We start from the raw sequence: 17,351 nt of genomic DNA, 5'->3' as shown, positions 1-17,351 counted from the left end.
CATAAAACATTGCCAAATCTAACCATGCGAATTGTCAGTAAGAATTTCATACCGGATCGGTCGAGGCCCGGGTTAACAACGACCACCATCGGCGCCGTTGACCTACAGGGCGCCGGTGGAAATTGGGCTACTGTTGGTCGAAGAAGTAGAGGAGGGAGGAGAGTGCACAGACAGAGAGAGAAGAGGAAAGGTAAGAGTGTAGGACTGAGAATAGGGACTCTGAATGTTGGTACTATGACAGGGAAAGGTAGAGAGCTGGCTGATATGATGGAGAGAAGGAAGGTGGATATACTGTGTGTACAGGAGACCAAGTGGAAGGGTAGCAAGGCTCGTAGTATAGGAGCAGGATTCAAGCTGTTTTATTATGGTGTGGATAGTAAGAGAAATGGGGTAGGTGTGGTCCTGAAGGAGGAGTTTGTGAGGAATGTTCTGGAGGTGAAGAGAGTGTCAGACAGGGTGATGAGTCTGAAGTTAGAGATTGAAGGGGTGATGTTGAATGTTGTTAGTGGTTATGCCCCGCAGGTAGGTTGTGAGTTAGAGGAGAAAAAGAGATTCTGGTGTGAATTCGATGAGGTGATGGAGAGTATTCCCAAGGGTGAGAGAGTGGTGATAGGAGCGGATTTTAATGGACATGTTGGTGAGGGGAACACAGGTGATGAGGAGGTGATGGGCAAGTTTGGAGTTAAGGAAAGGAACCTTGAAGGACAGATGGTAGTAGACTTTGCTAAGAGGATGGACATGGCTGTGGTTAACACTTATTTTCAGAAGAGGGAGGAACATAGAGTGACTTACAAGAGTGGAGGTAGGAGAACACAGGTAAACTACATCCTTTGTAGAAGAGGCAATCTGAAAGAGATTAGTGACTGTAAAGTGGTAGTGGGAGAGAGTGTAGCCAGACAGCATAGGATGGTGGTGTGTAGGATGACTCTGATGGTCTGTAAGAGGAAGAGGTCAAAGATAGAGAAGAAAACTAAGTGGTGGAAGCTGAAAAAGGAGGAATGTTGTGAGGAATTTAGACAGAAGTTGAGGCAGGCTCTGGGTGGTCAGGTAGTGCTGCCAGATGACTGGGAAACTACAGCAGAAGTGATCAGGGAGACAGGGAGAAAGGTGCTGGGTGTGTCATCTGGAAGGAGGAAAGAAGATAAGGAGACTTGGTGGTGGAATGAGGAAGTTCAGGATAGTATCCAGAGGAAGAGATTAGCCAAGAAGAAGTGGGATATGGACAGGACTGAAGAGAATAGACAGGAATACAAGGAGTTACAGCGCAGAGTGAAGAGGGAGGTGTCTAAGGCTAAGCAGAAGGCATATGACGAGTTGTACACTAGGTTAGACACTAGAGAAGGAGAGAAGGACTTGTACAGGTTAGCTAGACAGAGGGATCGAGATGGGAAGGATGTGCAGCAAGTTAGAATTATTAAGGATAGAGATGGAAGGGTGCTCACAAGTGAGGAGAGTGTACAGAGGAGATGGAAGGAATACTTTGAGGAGCTGATGAATGAGGAAAATCAGAGGGAAAAAAGAGTAGAAGGGGTGAACTTTGTGGAACAGGAAGTAGATAAGATTAGAAAGGATGAAGTCAGGAAGGCTTTGAAGAGGATGAAAAGTGGAAAGGCAGTTGGTCCTGACGACATCCCGGTAGAGGTCTGGAAGTGTCTAGGAGAGGCAGCAGTGGAATTTTTAACTAGTTTGTTCAACAGGGTTTTAGAAAGTGAGAGGATGCCTGAGGAATGGAGAAGGAGTGTGTTAGTGCCGATCTTTAAGAATAAGGGTGACGTGCAGAGTTGCAGCAACTATAGGGGGATAAAGTTGATGAGCCATACAATGAAGTTGTGGGAAAGAGTAGTGGAAGCTAGGTTAAGGAAGGTGGTGGAAATTTGTGAGCAGCAGTATGGCTGAAAGAGCCAGAAAGAGCACAACAGATGCAATTTTTGCTCTGAGAATGTTGATGGAGAAGTATAGGGATGGTCAGAGGGAGTTGCACTGTGTGTTTGTAGACTTAGAGAAAGCGTATGACAGGGTGCCAAGAGAGGAGCTGTGGTACTGTATGAGGAAGTCAGGAGTAGCAGAGAAGTATGTCAGAGTGGTGCAGGACATGTATGAGAGGAGCAGGACAGTGGTGAGGTGTGCTGTAGGTCAGACAGAGGAGTTCACAGTGGAGGTGGGACTGCATCAGGGATCGGCTCTGAGCCCCTTCCTGTTTGCTATAGTGATGGACCAGTTGTCAGAGGAGGTCAGACAGGAGTCTCCTTGGACGATGATGTTTGCAGATGACATTGTGATCTGTAGTGAGAGCAGGGAGCAGGTGGAGGAAAACCTGGAGAGGTGGAGGTTTGCGCTGGAGAGAAGAGGAATGAAAGTCAGTCGTAGTAAGACTGAGTACATGTGTGTGAATGAAAGGGAGGGAAGTGGAACAGTAAGGTTACAGGGTGAAGAGGTGAAGAAGGTACAGGAGTTTAAGTACTTGGGGTCAACAGTCCAGAGTAATGGAGAGAGTGGGAAAGAAGTAAAGAAGCGAGTGCAGGCAGGTTGGAGTGGGTGGAGAAAGGTGGCAGGAGTTCTGTGTGATAGGAAAATATCAGCAAGAATCAAGGGGAAGGTGTACAGGACAGTGGTGAGACCGGCCATGCTGTATGGTTTAGAGACAGTGTCACTGAAGAAGAGACAGGAGTCGGAGATAGAGGAAGCTGATGTTGAGGTTTTCTTTGGGAGTGACAAGATTGGACAGGATTAGGAACGAGTACATCAGAGGGACAGCCCATGTTGGACGTTTGGGGGACAAAGTTAGGGAGGCAAGATTAAGATGGTTTGGACATGTTCAGAGGAGGGAGTGTGAGTATATTGGTAGGAGAATGTTGGACATGGAGCTGCCAGGCAGGAGGCAAAGAGGAAGGCCAAAGAGGAGGTATATGGATGTAATTAATGAGGATTTGAAGCTAGTGGGTGCAAGTGTTGAGGATGCAGAAGATAGGGTTAGGTGGAGAGAGATGATTCGCTGTGGCAACCCCTGAAGGGAAAAGCCGAAAGAAGAAGAAGATAGAAATGAATCACCCCCTTCTAAAAAATCACATTTTGTTGCTTTGCAAACTGAAATGAAGAAGGACACAGTTTTTGTTTTATTCAGATGTGTTTAGTCAGTGCAACTTATAACTTCCAAGTGAAGGATGTAACAGTAACAGTTTAAAAGAAAAGCTTTTTAAAATTTTTAAATAATGACTGGTAAATTCAATCAGGTGAAGCTAATCATCGGCTCAATAGCACACTAAGCTATTTGACTTCCACCTGTGATCAGAATAAATAGAGCGATTCTATTTTCCATTTTGCAATTTTAATTAACTTTTATAGAATTGGTATTTTTCTGATGTGTGCCTACAGGATTTTTTTTTTTTTTTCATTCTTATTATGTATTCTTTAATGATTTTATGATGTGTATACCCATGGCCCATGTCTGATTTATATAAATAATGTAAATGATTTAGAGCAAACTTGCTTTGCTTACATAAATCAAATCCATAAATATATTCAGAAATCATATTCAAGATTTTTACTCGATTTTTTACCTAGTCATCCACACACCCTTATAGTGGATCTAACAATGGCAGGAGCTAATGGCATGTAATAGGAGGAGCTGTTCCTCCCCTCAGAATAAGCCCTATAACACACTGACAAGAGAGCCATCTGCTGAGGATCACAACTGGCTGAGGGATAGACTCGGAGGCAGGTTCTCAGAAATGTTTTGGCTTCTCTTACCTAAGCAAGAAGCGGAACCATACAACATGGCAACACTTTCTGTCTAAAATTGATTGTGGAGTCAGTGGGGATTCAGGGACCTGAAGCAATCCTAGCCATCATTGCCTTGTCGATCAAGCAATGGAGGGCCTTACGTTGGCAACAACTATAAGCAGGCATTGGAGGCTGAGGAAAAGCAACTTTGGAGCTGTCCTTAAGTCAAAGCATATAACTGCTTTTTTTCCCAGTGTGCTGGGACAGTAGCAAGCAGTAAATGGTATTTTGAACAAGAGTGGGGCATTAAGGCATTCACCACTGCAATACAGCTGCCAGACCAGGAGACAGGCTTGTGACTCTCTCCATTAGGATTGTTGGGAGCATCTCATGGGTTTGGAGGGGTATTTAGTAAACTCTAAATAGTGGATTTCCTACCTCTAAAATCTATGTAGCTCCTTTTGCCTCTCCATTCATGACCAGTGGACCAGTTTCATTTCAGTTAATATTTTCAGGTACAATTCAGCCTTAAACACTATTTTTGCTTTTTGAGCTTACTTTTCAATTTAGACTATAAAATTACTTACACACTAGTTTATATATTTATATAATGCAAGTCTTATATGATGTTACATTTCACCTACCCAGAGCAATGAATGTCTAATCATGTGACTCTTGGTACATAGGGGACATCAAAATCAAAGCCATGTCTCCTGGTGTTAACATTTTTATTTTATGCTGTAGCCAGCTAGGTTGTTCAACTGCTTGAAAAAAGCGATACCACTAAAACGTGATATTCTGCTCATACCAATTTATGAGAATGGTTGTCCTGTTCTGTTGTCCTGTCATGTCCTGTTTTTTTATTGTAATGCTCTCTCATGAGCTTTTAAGCTGACTAGCACTGTGTTAGCATCATGGCCCAGAATCTGACCATGTGAAAAGCAACTTATTAAGCAGAATTGAAGATTATATGCACCTTATATATGTTGCATTTATAATCAACACACTGTAGCACTTCTGTAGTCTAAACCAGACCAAGGATATTTTAAGACATCTGTGTAGCTGACCCTCAACTTGCTCTATTCTTAGCTGAAGGTCTAGAGAGTGAAAATCCCTTCACAATGTTAGTCCAGATTTATTAGTGCAATGTCAGTTGCAGTTGTATTAATTAACTAATGTTTAGGCATTAACGGTACATTAAAGAATAGCTGTAAAATAATGTCATCGAGAATAAAGGTGGACTACCTGCTGAACTCAGAAATTGTACAGACATTGAAAGGTGCCCAGGACAAGAAGGACTTCAAATGTGTGGAATGCCTCCTCAAAGATCTGACCAAAGAAAACCCAGATGCTGTTATTGAGTTGTCAAATGACGACTGGCTGAAAGACCCCAGTGTTCAGCTTCCACCAGCTGTATTGTTGGGTGAGTCCTATAATACCTCCAACACACAATTGTGAAATATTATTTAAAGCAAAGAAAGTAAATGTTCAATATATTGAATATTTAATACTAAATATGATGCATTATTTTTGTTTAATCCTTGTTTAAATAAAAGCAAGTTTGTAATATTATCGCTGTTAACATTGTCGTGGCCTAATGGTTAGAGAGTTTGACTCCTGGGTTCGAGTCTCGGGCCGGGCCACAACTGAGGTGCCCTTGAGCAAGGCACCGAACCCCCCAACTGCTCCCTGGGCGCCGCAGCATAAATGGCTTCCCACTGATCCGGGTGTGTGTTCACGGTGTGTGTGTGTGTGTGTTCACTGCTGTGTGTGCACTTTGGATGGGTTAAACGAATGCTGTGTGTGTGCACTTTGGATGCAGAGAACGAATTCTGAGTATGGGTCACCATACTTAGCCGTATGTCACGTCACTTATCACTTATTGTTTATTATCTATTCCATAGCTCATGTTAAGTTGATACTCCAAAGGATTTGATGTAACCATCAGGTTTCACAAACTGTTATAATCCATGCCAGCTCAAATACATTATAGATAAATTTATTATCAGTTTTAGCTTGATAATAACATTGTCTATTATAGAATGTGAGGGGAAAAACCAAAGACTTCTGAAATTCTTTCAGGTTACTGCAGATAATTTAATGAAATTATTATTCAAATTTTTTTATTACATTCAGCCTCTAGTTATACAGAAACTGGACAGTTCTCTAAATTTTCTGAAAGTTCTCTGACAGAATAACAAAATAAATAAATAAATAAAATACATAATGAGAAAATGTAAAATGATAAAACAATGACTGTAAGCACTTAGCCAGACAATGGAGGTCATAGAATATCATTGTCATTCATTAAAAAAACATTGTACAGTCACACACGTACACACATATAAACTATTACAGTACTCCCTAGAGAGAGAGAGAGAGAGAGAGAGAGAGAGAGAGAGAGAAACACAGAATAATGTTTGTCATCGCATGATGGTTGAAGACAATGTACATTATGTGCAGATTGATGGGAGACAACATCCGAACATCCCAGGTCACCAAAACACTGGTGTGGGAATGCAACATAGACAGGTTAAAAACAAGTCACACAGCTGCATAATGGATCATTTGCGGAGGTTGAATTGTGTTCGTAGGTAGACCTGCCAGCAGAGGGTCGTAATAGTCCAATCTTAAAATGACAGGAGACTGACAAGTATCTATTGATAAAAATGACCAAATACATCTGATGTTGTAAAGAGGATATTGGTCTAATATTGGTCAAATTAGCAAATATAACAAGGACAAGGACAGGTGATAGTCCATGGTTGTCCATGGAAGATCAGAGAGAGGTACTTGAGGTACCAACAAATAGCTTGTACCTTTTCATGATAAAAGGCATTTTAGAGCATTGCAAAAACAAAAGTCATCTCAGGTCCTGTGGCTTGAGGCCAATAATTCCCCTTTTCCACCGAGGTAGTTTTGCCTATTTTCCACCAAAAAGAACTGGGTGCTGGTCCAGAGCTAGTGCTGGTGCTGGTTCAATGTTGGTTCCACTGGCAATCCTTCTAAGAACCGGTTTTCCTTTCCATCGGTTAGAGAGCCATCACAGAGCCGAGTCTGACATCACTGTATACGTGTCACATTTCCCAGCAACGTTAGCGCAGCAGTGGCAAACAAAAAAACAACATCAACAATGGCGGTAGTTGCTTTACTGTTAATGCTCATGGCTTTGTGAACATACATTGGCATCCAAACATGGCGAATCCAACATGTACGTGCAGCTCCATGTAATTTGTATAAACAGAGGTTGTAACGGAGAAAGTACATAACATTATTTTATCATTAACACAGAAAAAAGTTAGCCTTAGCATCTCCTACTATCATGTGTGCTGATAATTGATCATATTGTGCTAAAGTAAAAGTGTATTAAACTTTGGTATATTTAAAGGTAAGGTGCGTGTTGTTTGAGAAATGCTTCAGAAAACTGAGTCGGGCCGCCAAACAAAACAAACGTGTAGCCAATGAGCAGAAAGGGGCGTGTCTTGTCAAAATGCGGCAGGAGAGTGTTCAGTGCGCATGTCTGACATTAGCAGAAAGCGATTGAAACAATGACATGGCGGATAACAACGAAAAGCGAAAAAAGGCTTACGATAAGGCAAGAAGCAGGACCCGTGTTAATATAGGATCAGCTTTCCAGCTCTGGAGAGAACTGAATATCTTCTGCGTGACACAGAGCTAAACCTTTCACGGTACAACACACAGTACTGCAAAAACACGTTTGTATTACCATAGTATTACTCATTGAGTTCATTTACTGATGAAAATATCCCCTCGGCCAGCTGCCCCAAGGGTTCCGCCATAATAGTTGCCTGGGTTACCTATGTATGTGGGGCGGAGCTATCAAAACAGGGGTGACACCAATTTGGGTTAGTGGCGTGTTTGTTTTGGTGATTTCAAATGTCAACATTGGCTTTCAAACATTGTGCTTCCCGCCTTTAAGGTACATTATCAAAGCTGCTAACAGTAGCCCCGCCCCCAGCCCCGCCCCCACCTCCTGGCACAAGCGGTTCTTAAGTCTAGACCAGCAACGTTTGGGTGCTACTTAAGAAGCACTTTTCCTGGTTCAGAGCCAGTGCTTTGGCTGTCGAAAAAGAAAGAACTGGTTGTAAATTAGGCTCTGGCTCTGTACCAGCACTCAAACTGCCTCAGTGGAAAAGGGGAATAAGTGCTTTATAGTTCAGTAGTAGTACTTTAAAATCAATGTGAGATTTGACTGGGATCCAGTATCGCATGGACCAGATGGGAGTGATGTGTTTGTATCTTTTGGAACTAGAACATCCATGCAATATATTTCTTATATATTTATTGGGAGGAAGTTCAGAAGCTTCTAGTATCTAATTTCATTTCAAATTCCTCAACTTTATTAAGCTGGTGCTTCTCATCTGCATCTGATATCTCATCAATAAATAAGCAGTAAAAGGCTTTAAACAGAAGTGATAGAACCTCCACAGAGGATTAAAGATCAGTCAATTAAGAACAACAACAAGGTCAATCAGCACCATCAAGAAAACACAACCCTTATCAGTAGTATGTAATTTACCACTTTAAAATGTGCTGTCTCTGTGCTTATAGTAGGGAAGGTTTGATATTGACCAGCTGGACAGCTGACAGTGTTCAAGGTCAGTTTTTTTAGTCTGGAGTTTGATTATTTTTACATGAGGTCTGTTTTCTTCTGGTGTGATCTGTTTTTAAACAGTTTCTGCAGATGCTTTATTTCCTGTTGCTTTTACTACAGTACTGAATAAAAAACAGAATAATTTTTTATTATTAGACTAAATATTGAGTATCTTCTTCCTACTTATGTGTTAGAATACAAGACAAGAAGTACAATATATGACCAAACAAATTGGACACATAACCATAACCTCCATATGTGCACTTCCCAAAACTTTTATCCCTGAAAACAAAGTAAGGTCACAGAAGGCACAGGATCATGCCCCCAAACACCACTGAGCACATGGAACGCTGACTGCATACCAGGCCTGTTTGCCTGACATGAGTTTCTGACCTCACTAATGCTCTTGAAGCTAAATGGGCAAATCGCCACAGTCACTCTTCAACATGTAATGGAATATATCTGGCATGGGATGTTCAAAAAGCACAAAAGTGCCCCTATAGTATATTTTAATAAACTGTAATTTGCCATATAATGTCATATTTCAATATACCATTAATAGGCAGTTTAAAGTCTTGGTCACTCCTACTATACAAAATGCTTAAATTGGTAAGAAAATGGACTCAAATGTCCAAGTGAAAAAAAAAATTGCAGGATAAACATAGAACATGCCCGAATTTTTATAACCCTGTCCACTAACAGTTTGAGTAATGAATTAATGTCATGCAACTGCCTAAAACACAACATTGGTTAATTGATTTGTGCATATTTTAAGTCCATTTCTAAGTCAAATATTTGATTTCACTTTTCACTGAAATGTGATTTTGACTATTTTGAGGGCTGTTAAATCAGGGGTCAGAATGTTGCATGTGTGCCAGTATCACTGTCCAGATTCTTCAATAGCTGGTTGACCAATCTGATTGGAGGACATTTCTGTCCCACTGGAATTTTTTTACTTGTCTGTTACTATTTCTAGAGGAATGCAGTGGTGATATCAGCACCAATGCACTCAACTCAACCTTAGATGTTTACAACTATGCCCTGCCATTTTTATATTGTCTCCAATATAAAGCACAGAGGGATAAATTTGATCGCCCATGTCTGTCACTGGAATTGTTTGACCTTCCTACAATCACGTCATGTGAACTAAAAATACATGATGTAGGACAACAGTGGGAATATAAATAGCCAGGTTGAAAAGCAGGTAACAATCACACAGACTGAAAAGCGTTGTCTTTAGCAATTATGATTTCACAGGATGGAGAGACGTATATTAGTCATGTAGCTGCATCTGCATGCATCAAAGACACAAAATGGTGTGCTTTAAAGCCTATAAAGACTAAAGGTAACAAAGAGAAGAGAAGCAGCAAGCAGCCAGGGATGGACTTTTTGTGTCCCCCTGTGCTGGTTGACATGCTCAGTCACCACTGGAGGGACCTACAGGATGGCTTCTCTGACCCTGCTGAGCTCAATAAGATTCTTGTGTTTCAAAGTGATGAGCTCAGGTGGACTGCACAGAAATGTGGTGAGTTTGAGCTGGAAAAGGTTGTTGATAATAATAATAATAATAATAATAATAATAATAATAATAATAATAATAATTAGTAATTATTGTTGTTCTTGTTCATGCTGTGTTTGCTTATGTTATTATATCATGTTTTATTTTAACTAAAGAAAATTAATAGAACAATAATATTAGAAAAGAAAATGTATAAAAAAGGTATGTATGTTTATATGAACATGAGCAGGTATGAGTATGTCTGACAGAACACTGAGTCAGTGGAAAGGCAAGGTTGAAAAGATTGGTTTAAAAGTTGTTTTAAAATGGAAAAGAGATGCAGGTTTGGATAAAGAGTTTTAAATAGTTTTGGGGAAGGGACATTAAAACCCCTTCTTCCTCTGGTGCAAGAAATAGTTCATGCTGAACTGCAATTATTTGGTAGCAAATCCCCTGTGAAGCAAATGCATTTGTGATATGCTTTAGTGATGGCACAAACCCATGCCCCATGAGATCTATTTCTTTCTCATGATTATGTTTTTATTTTTGTACATACTGTAATGCACAGCTAAATGTTTCAACACTGCTGCATGATTAAGCTCAGCCTAGCACAGTCCTTCATGCATCCAGATTGTTGTGCAGTGCCTGTGGAACTAAATACACTAGCATATGGTTATCCAAAGAAAAGAAAGAACGAAAAGAAAGATAAATGAATGAATACATCAGTGAATCCATAAATAAAATAACAAAAGAAGAAGGTCAAAATAAACACTAACTAAAAATGCATGAGTCTCTTGGGATATCAATACAGTGCCTTGCAAAAGTATTCATACCCACTGAACTTTTCCACATTTTGACACGTTACAACCACAAAGAAAAATGTATTTTATTGGGATTTTATGAAATAGACCAAAAGAACGTGGCACATAATTGTGAAGTGGAATGAAAATTATAAATGATTTTTTACAAATAAATATCTGAAAAGTGTGGTGTGCATTTGTATTCAGCCCCCTTTACTCTGATACCCCTAACTAAAATCCAGTGAAACCAACTGCCTTTAGAAATCACCTAATTAGTAAATAGAGTGCACCTGTGTGTAATTTAATCTCAGTATAAATACAGCTGTTCTGTGAAGCCCTCAGAAGTGTGTTAGAGAACATTAGTGAACAAACAGCATCATGAAGACCAAAGAACACACCAGACAGGTCAGGGATAAAGTTGTGGAGAAGTTTAAAGCAGGGAACATCCCATGGAGCACTGTACAATCCATCATCCGGAAATGGAAAGAATATAGCACAACTGCTAGTCTACAAAGACATGGCTGTCCACCTAAACTGACAGGCCGTGCAAGGAGAGCATTAATCAGAGAAGTAGCCAAGAGGCCCATGGTAACTCTGGAGGAGTTGCAGAGATCCACAGCTAATGTGGGAGAATCTGTCTACAGGACAACTATTAGTCGTGCACTCCACAAATCCGGTCTTTATGGAAGAGTGGCAAGAAGAAAGCCATTGTTGAAAGAAAGCCATAAGAAATCCCGTTTGCATTTTGTAAACATTATGTGGAAGAAGGTGCTCTGGTCAGGTGAGACCAAAATTGAACTTTTTGGCCAAAATTCAAAAGGTTATGTGGCGGAAACTTAACACACCATGAACACAACCCTGAACACACCATCCCTACCGTGAAACATGGTGGTGGCAGCATCATGTTGTGGGGATTCTTTTCTTCAGCAGGGACAGGGAAGCTGGTCAGAGTTGATGGGAAGATGGATGGAGCCAAATACAGGGCAATCTTAGATGAAAACCTGTTAGAGTCTGCAAAAGACTTGAGACTGGGGCAGAGGTTCACCTTCCAGCAAGACAATGACCCTAAACATACAGCCAGAGCTACAATGGAGTGGTTTAGATCAAAGCATATTCGTGTGTTGGAATGACCCAGTCAAAGTCCAGACCTAAATCCAATTGAGAATCTGTGGCGAGACTTGAAAATCGCTGTTCACAGACGCTTGCCTTCAAATCTGACTGAGCTTGAGCTATTTTGCAAAGAAGAATGGGCAAAAATTTCACTCTCTAGATGTGCAAAGCTGGTAGAGACATACCCCAAAAGACTTGCAGTTGTAATTGCAGTGAAAGGTGGTTCTACAAAGTACTGACTCAGTGGGGCTGAATACAAATGCACACCACACCACACTTTTCAGATATTTATTTGTAAAAACAATTTGGAAACCATTTATAATTTTCCTTCTACTTCACAATTATGTGCCACTTTGTGTGGTTTATCACATAAAATCCTAATAAAATACATTTTTGTTTGTGGTTGTAACGTGTCAAAATGTGAAAAGGTTCAGTGGGTATGATTGTAAAAAGTATGAATACTTTTGCAAGGCACTGTACACTAGAGGGCAGTGTACACATAAAATGTGATAGATAGATAGATAGATAGATAGATAGATAGATAGATAGATAGATAGATAGATAGATAGATAATAGTAGATAATAGTCATTCGCTCCTATGCCTTTTCAGTAACTCATGAAAAAAAATGAAAAGAGTGCTTAAAAATGTACTTGTACAATGTATCTTGTACAATGATGCTCAAACATTACACATAAAATCTTCCACTTTGAGTGGTGGGAACTCATCAAGACATAAATACTCAGTTCCAGAAGAGCACAGAATTTTAAAAAAAAGTATGAGGCAGAGAGCTGGTTGGAGGGTGAAGCTCAGGCAGACAAGGACAAATCCAGAAAATCATAATCAAAATCAGGCAAAGGTTTAGAATATCCTAAAAAAAATTCAGCGTAACCAAAACCAGACTAAGCAATATCCAACCAGACCAGGCTATGGGTCAAATGCTTAAGAGAAATCACAATGTGCTTAATTTTAAACATTTTGTCCTTGAAATGATCATTGTCTCTGTCTCCATGTGCTAGCTATCACACTAGGCACCCTATCTATCCACTCTTCACCAAAAGTATTGGTGCCTATTCTGTTTACTTGTTTCCAAAATTATTAGCACCCTATCTGTCCATTCACCTCCAAAAGATTTTGCACATTTTGTTTCGAAAATGTACATATCTAGTTATGTATTTAATAATAGCCTCAAATATCATTACATAATTTTTGAGTGAAATTTTGAGGCTTGAGGTTAAAATTAGTGTGAGACATTGTTTCTTTCATCATGTGCAAGTTTGAAATCTTGCATAATTCAGACATACTTTTTTTTACTCAAATTCAATCTTGGCAGTCATGACAATTTACCTGCATCAAGTGTGTGTAATGTAACAAAATACACGATTGCCTAATTTGGGATAATACATTTTGAGGCCATCCTTTAAAATAGGATGTAATACATTTCGAGGCCATCCTATGCAATAACATAACATAGTCTGGAATGAGATCCCTGCTCCGATTTCTGCTGATGATTAATAAACTGACAGAAAATAATTATACCTTATTATAGGCCTCTGGTCTTTGGAATACAAGCAGGAGCTGACAAGTCCACTGTGCATTGCTGCAGCACAGGGTTTTAGTGATTGCTTACTGTACCTGCTTGAGCATGGAGCACATCCGAATCTCAGTGCAGGAGGAAAGGTGGCGCTTCATGAGGCATGCAGCAACGGCAACACTGAATGTGCAGAGCTACTTCTAGAGCATGGAGCCGATCCCAATCAGCTGACAGAGGATGGTCAGGCACCTTTACATTTATGCAAGACACCCCAATCACTCCGGTATGAGTTTTTCCATTTCTAAGCATTCAAAAATAAATAAGTAAATTACTAGTTACTTGTTTTTACTAGTACACAAATAACATACATACTTTTTTTATATACTTAGGTCACTCACCTAGCAAACTGAAAGGACAAACAAAACAAAAGTAATTTGGCAAATGCAGCCATGTTCCAGGTCATTGTGGCATAATATTTTACAGTGTTCTGATGCAGAGCTTCTTTATGCTTCTTTATAATAAAAAGTATAAGCAAGTATTATACACCGATTAGGCATAACATTATGACCACTGACAAGTGAAGTGAATAACACATTATCTCTTCATCATGGCACCTGTTATTAGGTGGAATATATTAGGCAGCAAGTGAACATTTTGTCCTCAAAATTGATGCGCTAATAGCAGGAAAAATTAGGCAAGCACAAGGATTTGATTGAGTTTGACATGGGCCAAATTGTGATATCCAGACTACTGGGTGAGAGCTGCAAAACTGCAGCTCTTGTGGTTTATGCAGTTAAAGCTGCATAGCCACAGACCAGTCAGGGTGCCCATGCTGACCCCTCTCCACTGCCAAACGTGCCAACAATGGGCATGTGAGCATCAGAACTGGACCATGGAGCAATGGAAGACGGTGGCTTGGTCTGATGAATCACTTGTGCTCCACTCACCTAGAGAACACTTTGCACCAGGATGCACTATGAAGAAGGCAAGCCGGCAAAAGCACTATGATGCTTTGAGCAATGTTCTGATGGGAACACAGGTCCTGCCATCTATGTGGATGATACTTTGAGACATACCAACTACCTAAGCATTGTTGAAGACCATGAAGGGGATAGGGATAGATATATAGTATTTTAAATTTTAAATTAATATTTTAAAAAAAATGTTTAAAAATTGTAAATAATATTTTCATATTATTATTAATAATAATAATATGAATTAATTAATAACTTATTATTACATATATGTATTCCTTTTTTTTCCTCTCTTCTGTTTCTATACTTCTGTAAAGCTGTTTTGAGGCAATGGGAATTGTTAAAAGCACTATACTGTACAAATAAATTGAATTTATATTAGAATTTGAAATGTACACCCATTCATGGAAACAGTATTTCCTGATGGCTGTGGCCGTTGCCAGCAGGATAATGTGCCCTACCAGGAATGGTTTGAGAAGCACAACGTCCCCAAATTTCCCAGATCTCAATCCAATCGAGCATCTGTGGGATGTGCTGAACAAACAAATCCGATCCACGGTGGCCCCAACTCGTAACTTATAGGACTTAAAGGATCTGATGCTAACATCTTGGTGACAGATAGCAGAGCACAAATCTTTAGTGTTCTAGTAGAGTCCATGCCTTAACTGGTCAGGGCTGTTTTGGCAATAAAAGGGGACCAAAAACATATTAGGAAGGTGGTCATAATGTTGTGCCTGATCGGTGTAAATCTTTATTTAAGCAGCCTTAGATATTAGATTAGATATCTTAGATTCTATCCATCGCACAAAGTAGTAGACAAAGAAAGAAGCATGCGTCTTTTAGTCCTTAAAAATGTCTGTATTTTTGAAAAATACATGACTGCAATATTTTTTAGCCTAGAAGAAGTTTTTGTGACTGTTACACAGTAACAGGCCAAGATCAAACAGATACAGATAGTAATCACCTGTTCAAAACAGCTGTGCCAAGGCCTTGGTGCGTCATGGTGCCAATGTTGACCTTCCTACTGAGGAAGAAGAGGACACTCCATTACTTATTGCTGCAAGGCATGGCCTGTCACGCCATGCCCAGCTGTTCCTGCGATATGGAGCAAACGTCAACCACACCAGCAGCTCAGGAGAAACGCCATTAGGTGCTGCATGTTTGGAAGCTCAGCAAAAGCTGGGAGAAGATCAGAATGAGGGACACCTTCAGGTCTGCAGTATTCTCTTGAGTTATAGAGCTAACGTGAATCTAGCTGACAATGAAAAACGCACCCCTCTTCATAAGGCAGCCCGCAATGTCCAGATTAGCTTGGTGCAGCTTCTTCTGGATCATGGGGCAGATATCAATGCTATTGATTATAATGGATGTTCACCGCTGTCGAACGTGCTACAAAATGCTATATTACGTCAGGAATGGCAGCCAGACATTGTGGTTCAGACCCTATTAAACCACGGATCCATTAAAGTCTGGCCACAGGCATTGCTCAAGGTTGGTAAACTGTAATAAAGAAGGAATTCAATACCTGCTAATCTAATCTACATCATTTGTGAACAAAGAATCTGTTCCTTTGTCAATCTTTAAAAATAAATTGTTTGTACAATGATAGTTAAGATAATATATAACTTAGATATGTTTTATTTCTTTTTTATCTTGATTGTGAAGGTATTGACAGCCTGTGCAGCTGCTCCAAAAACTGTGGAGATTCTGTTCAACTCCTACACTCTTGTTCCTGTAACATATAAGTGGGTTGAAGCTATACCTGAAGACATTTTTAAGGTAGGTACTTCAGAGAATTGAAAAGGTCTACAGTATGCATTACAGAGCTGATTGTTTCACTATGTAAAACACTTTTATGAATTTCTCTAGCTTCACAGGTCATTTTATGACTCTCTTTTTGCTCTGGAAAATAAACCACGCTCCCTGCAGCACATGTGCAGATCTGCACTAAGAAAAGTCTTCGGGAAATACTGTTACTTATTTATCCCCCAGCTTCCTGTCCCAAAGATATTACAAGACTATCTCCTTCTGAAACCTGAAGGCTACATTAACTAGAAGAGTAAAGGTTAACATTTTACACACACCAAAAAAAAAAATCACTGATACTGAAATTTGAAAAAAATTTGAAAAAGCACTTTTGTATGTCACTCTTGTTAAGGGCATCTGCCAAATGCTAATGTTAACTTTAATCCACAAACTAAGAATCTATGATTGGTATGATTATTTCTCTTTTTTGACTATGTTTACATAATAGAAAGTTTGGTTCTTTAGTGGATGTATGGTGTTAATGTTTAAGCTGTGCTGGAGTGTCTTTTGAGAGCCACATATTGTTCACCGTTAGACAGGTTTGCTGAAACCTTTTGGGATTTTCCTGTAACGCATGTCATTTGTAAACAGCATTATGCGATTCTTCGCAAAAAAAAAACCCAGCATCTATGTTTGTGTGTGTGTGTGTGTGTGTGTGTGTGTGTGTGTTTCTGTTTGTTTGTGTGTAGAACATTGCACTTTGTTCACATCTAAGTACTACAGTCAGAAATTGTACACTTACAAAAAAAAAAACAGATTTGTTGATAAAAGTATTTGTGTTCTCATTAAAACCGAAATAAAGCAATTTTCCACTAGTTTTTGGCCCTTATTTCTATTCTCTCCATAGCTTAGGAATGATTATCACAAATGTTGTCATGTTTATCTGTAATGAGAAAAGAATGAAAAGTTGGGACACTTATAAGTGCCCTAATGATGATGTTACAACCCAGTCTAAGGTTGGGCTGCACAGTTATAGCTCGAAATTCAGTGATTTGATACCTTTATAAATTGATAAAAGACACCAAAATGAATTTCTAAATAAGTGTATTGGTATATTTTCATAGATAAACAGTATATACAACCAATAGTACAATGGCTTCTCTTCAGGGTGGGCCCAGGCCAAAATAATAAACAAAAAATTCTAATAGTTAGGTAACTATTCTTACCTGAAAGCAAAGAAAAGAAAAATACTTCCCTAACTCCCTACTGAAACACACAGGGAAAAAAGGAACCCACTCCCAAAGAAAAAAGGGCTACTGCCAGTGACACAGTGAACAATATTACAGTGATATATAT

The 17,351-nt window shown here is 39.6% G+C and overlaps 1 protein-coding gene across 2 annotated transcripts; it reads left to right on the top strand.

The window, feature by feature from the left end:
- Positions 1-4,356: 4,356 nt before the first annotated feature.
- asb18 (ankyrin repeat and SOCS box containing 18) lies at positions 4,357-16,818 on the top strand. 2 transcript variants are annotated; one of them, XM_060875898.1, is made up of 5 exons: positions 4,357-5,143; positions 13,291-13,558; positions 15,227-15,740; positions 15,915-16,028; positions 16,119-16,818. In XM_060875898.1, the coding sequence occupies exons 1-5, from the start codon at positions 4,939-4,941 to the stop codon at positions 16,302-16,304; spliced, it is 1,287 nt and encodes a 428-aa protein (XP_060731881.1). In that variant the 5' UTR covers positions 4,357-4,938; the 3' UTR covers positions 16,305-16,818. The 2 variants fall into 2 exon arrangements, with proteins under 2 accessions (XP_060731881.1, XP_060731880.1); XM_060875897.1 differs by lacking the exon at positions 4,357-5,143 and adding an exon at positions 9,570-9,860.
- Positions 16,819-17,351: the final 533 nt, after the last annotated feature.

Source organism: Tachysurus vachellii, chromosome 8 (assembly GCF_030014155.1).
Source record: "Tachysurus vachellii isolate PV-2020 chromosome 8, HZAU_Pvac_v1, whole genome shotgun sequence".
NCBI lineage: Eukaryota > Metazoa > Chordata > Actinopteri > Siluriformes > Bagridae > Tachysurus > Tachysurus vachellii.
This window is presented reverse-complemented; position numbering and strand designations above follow the sequence as displayed.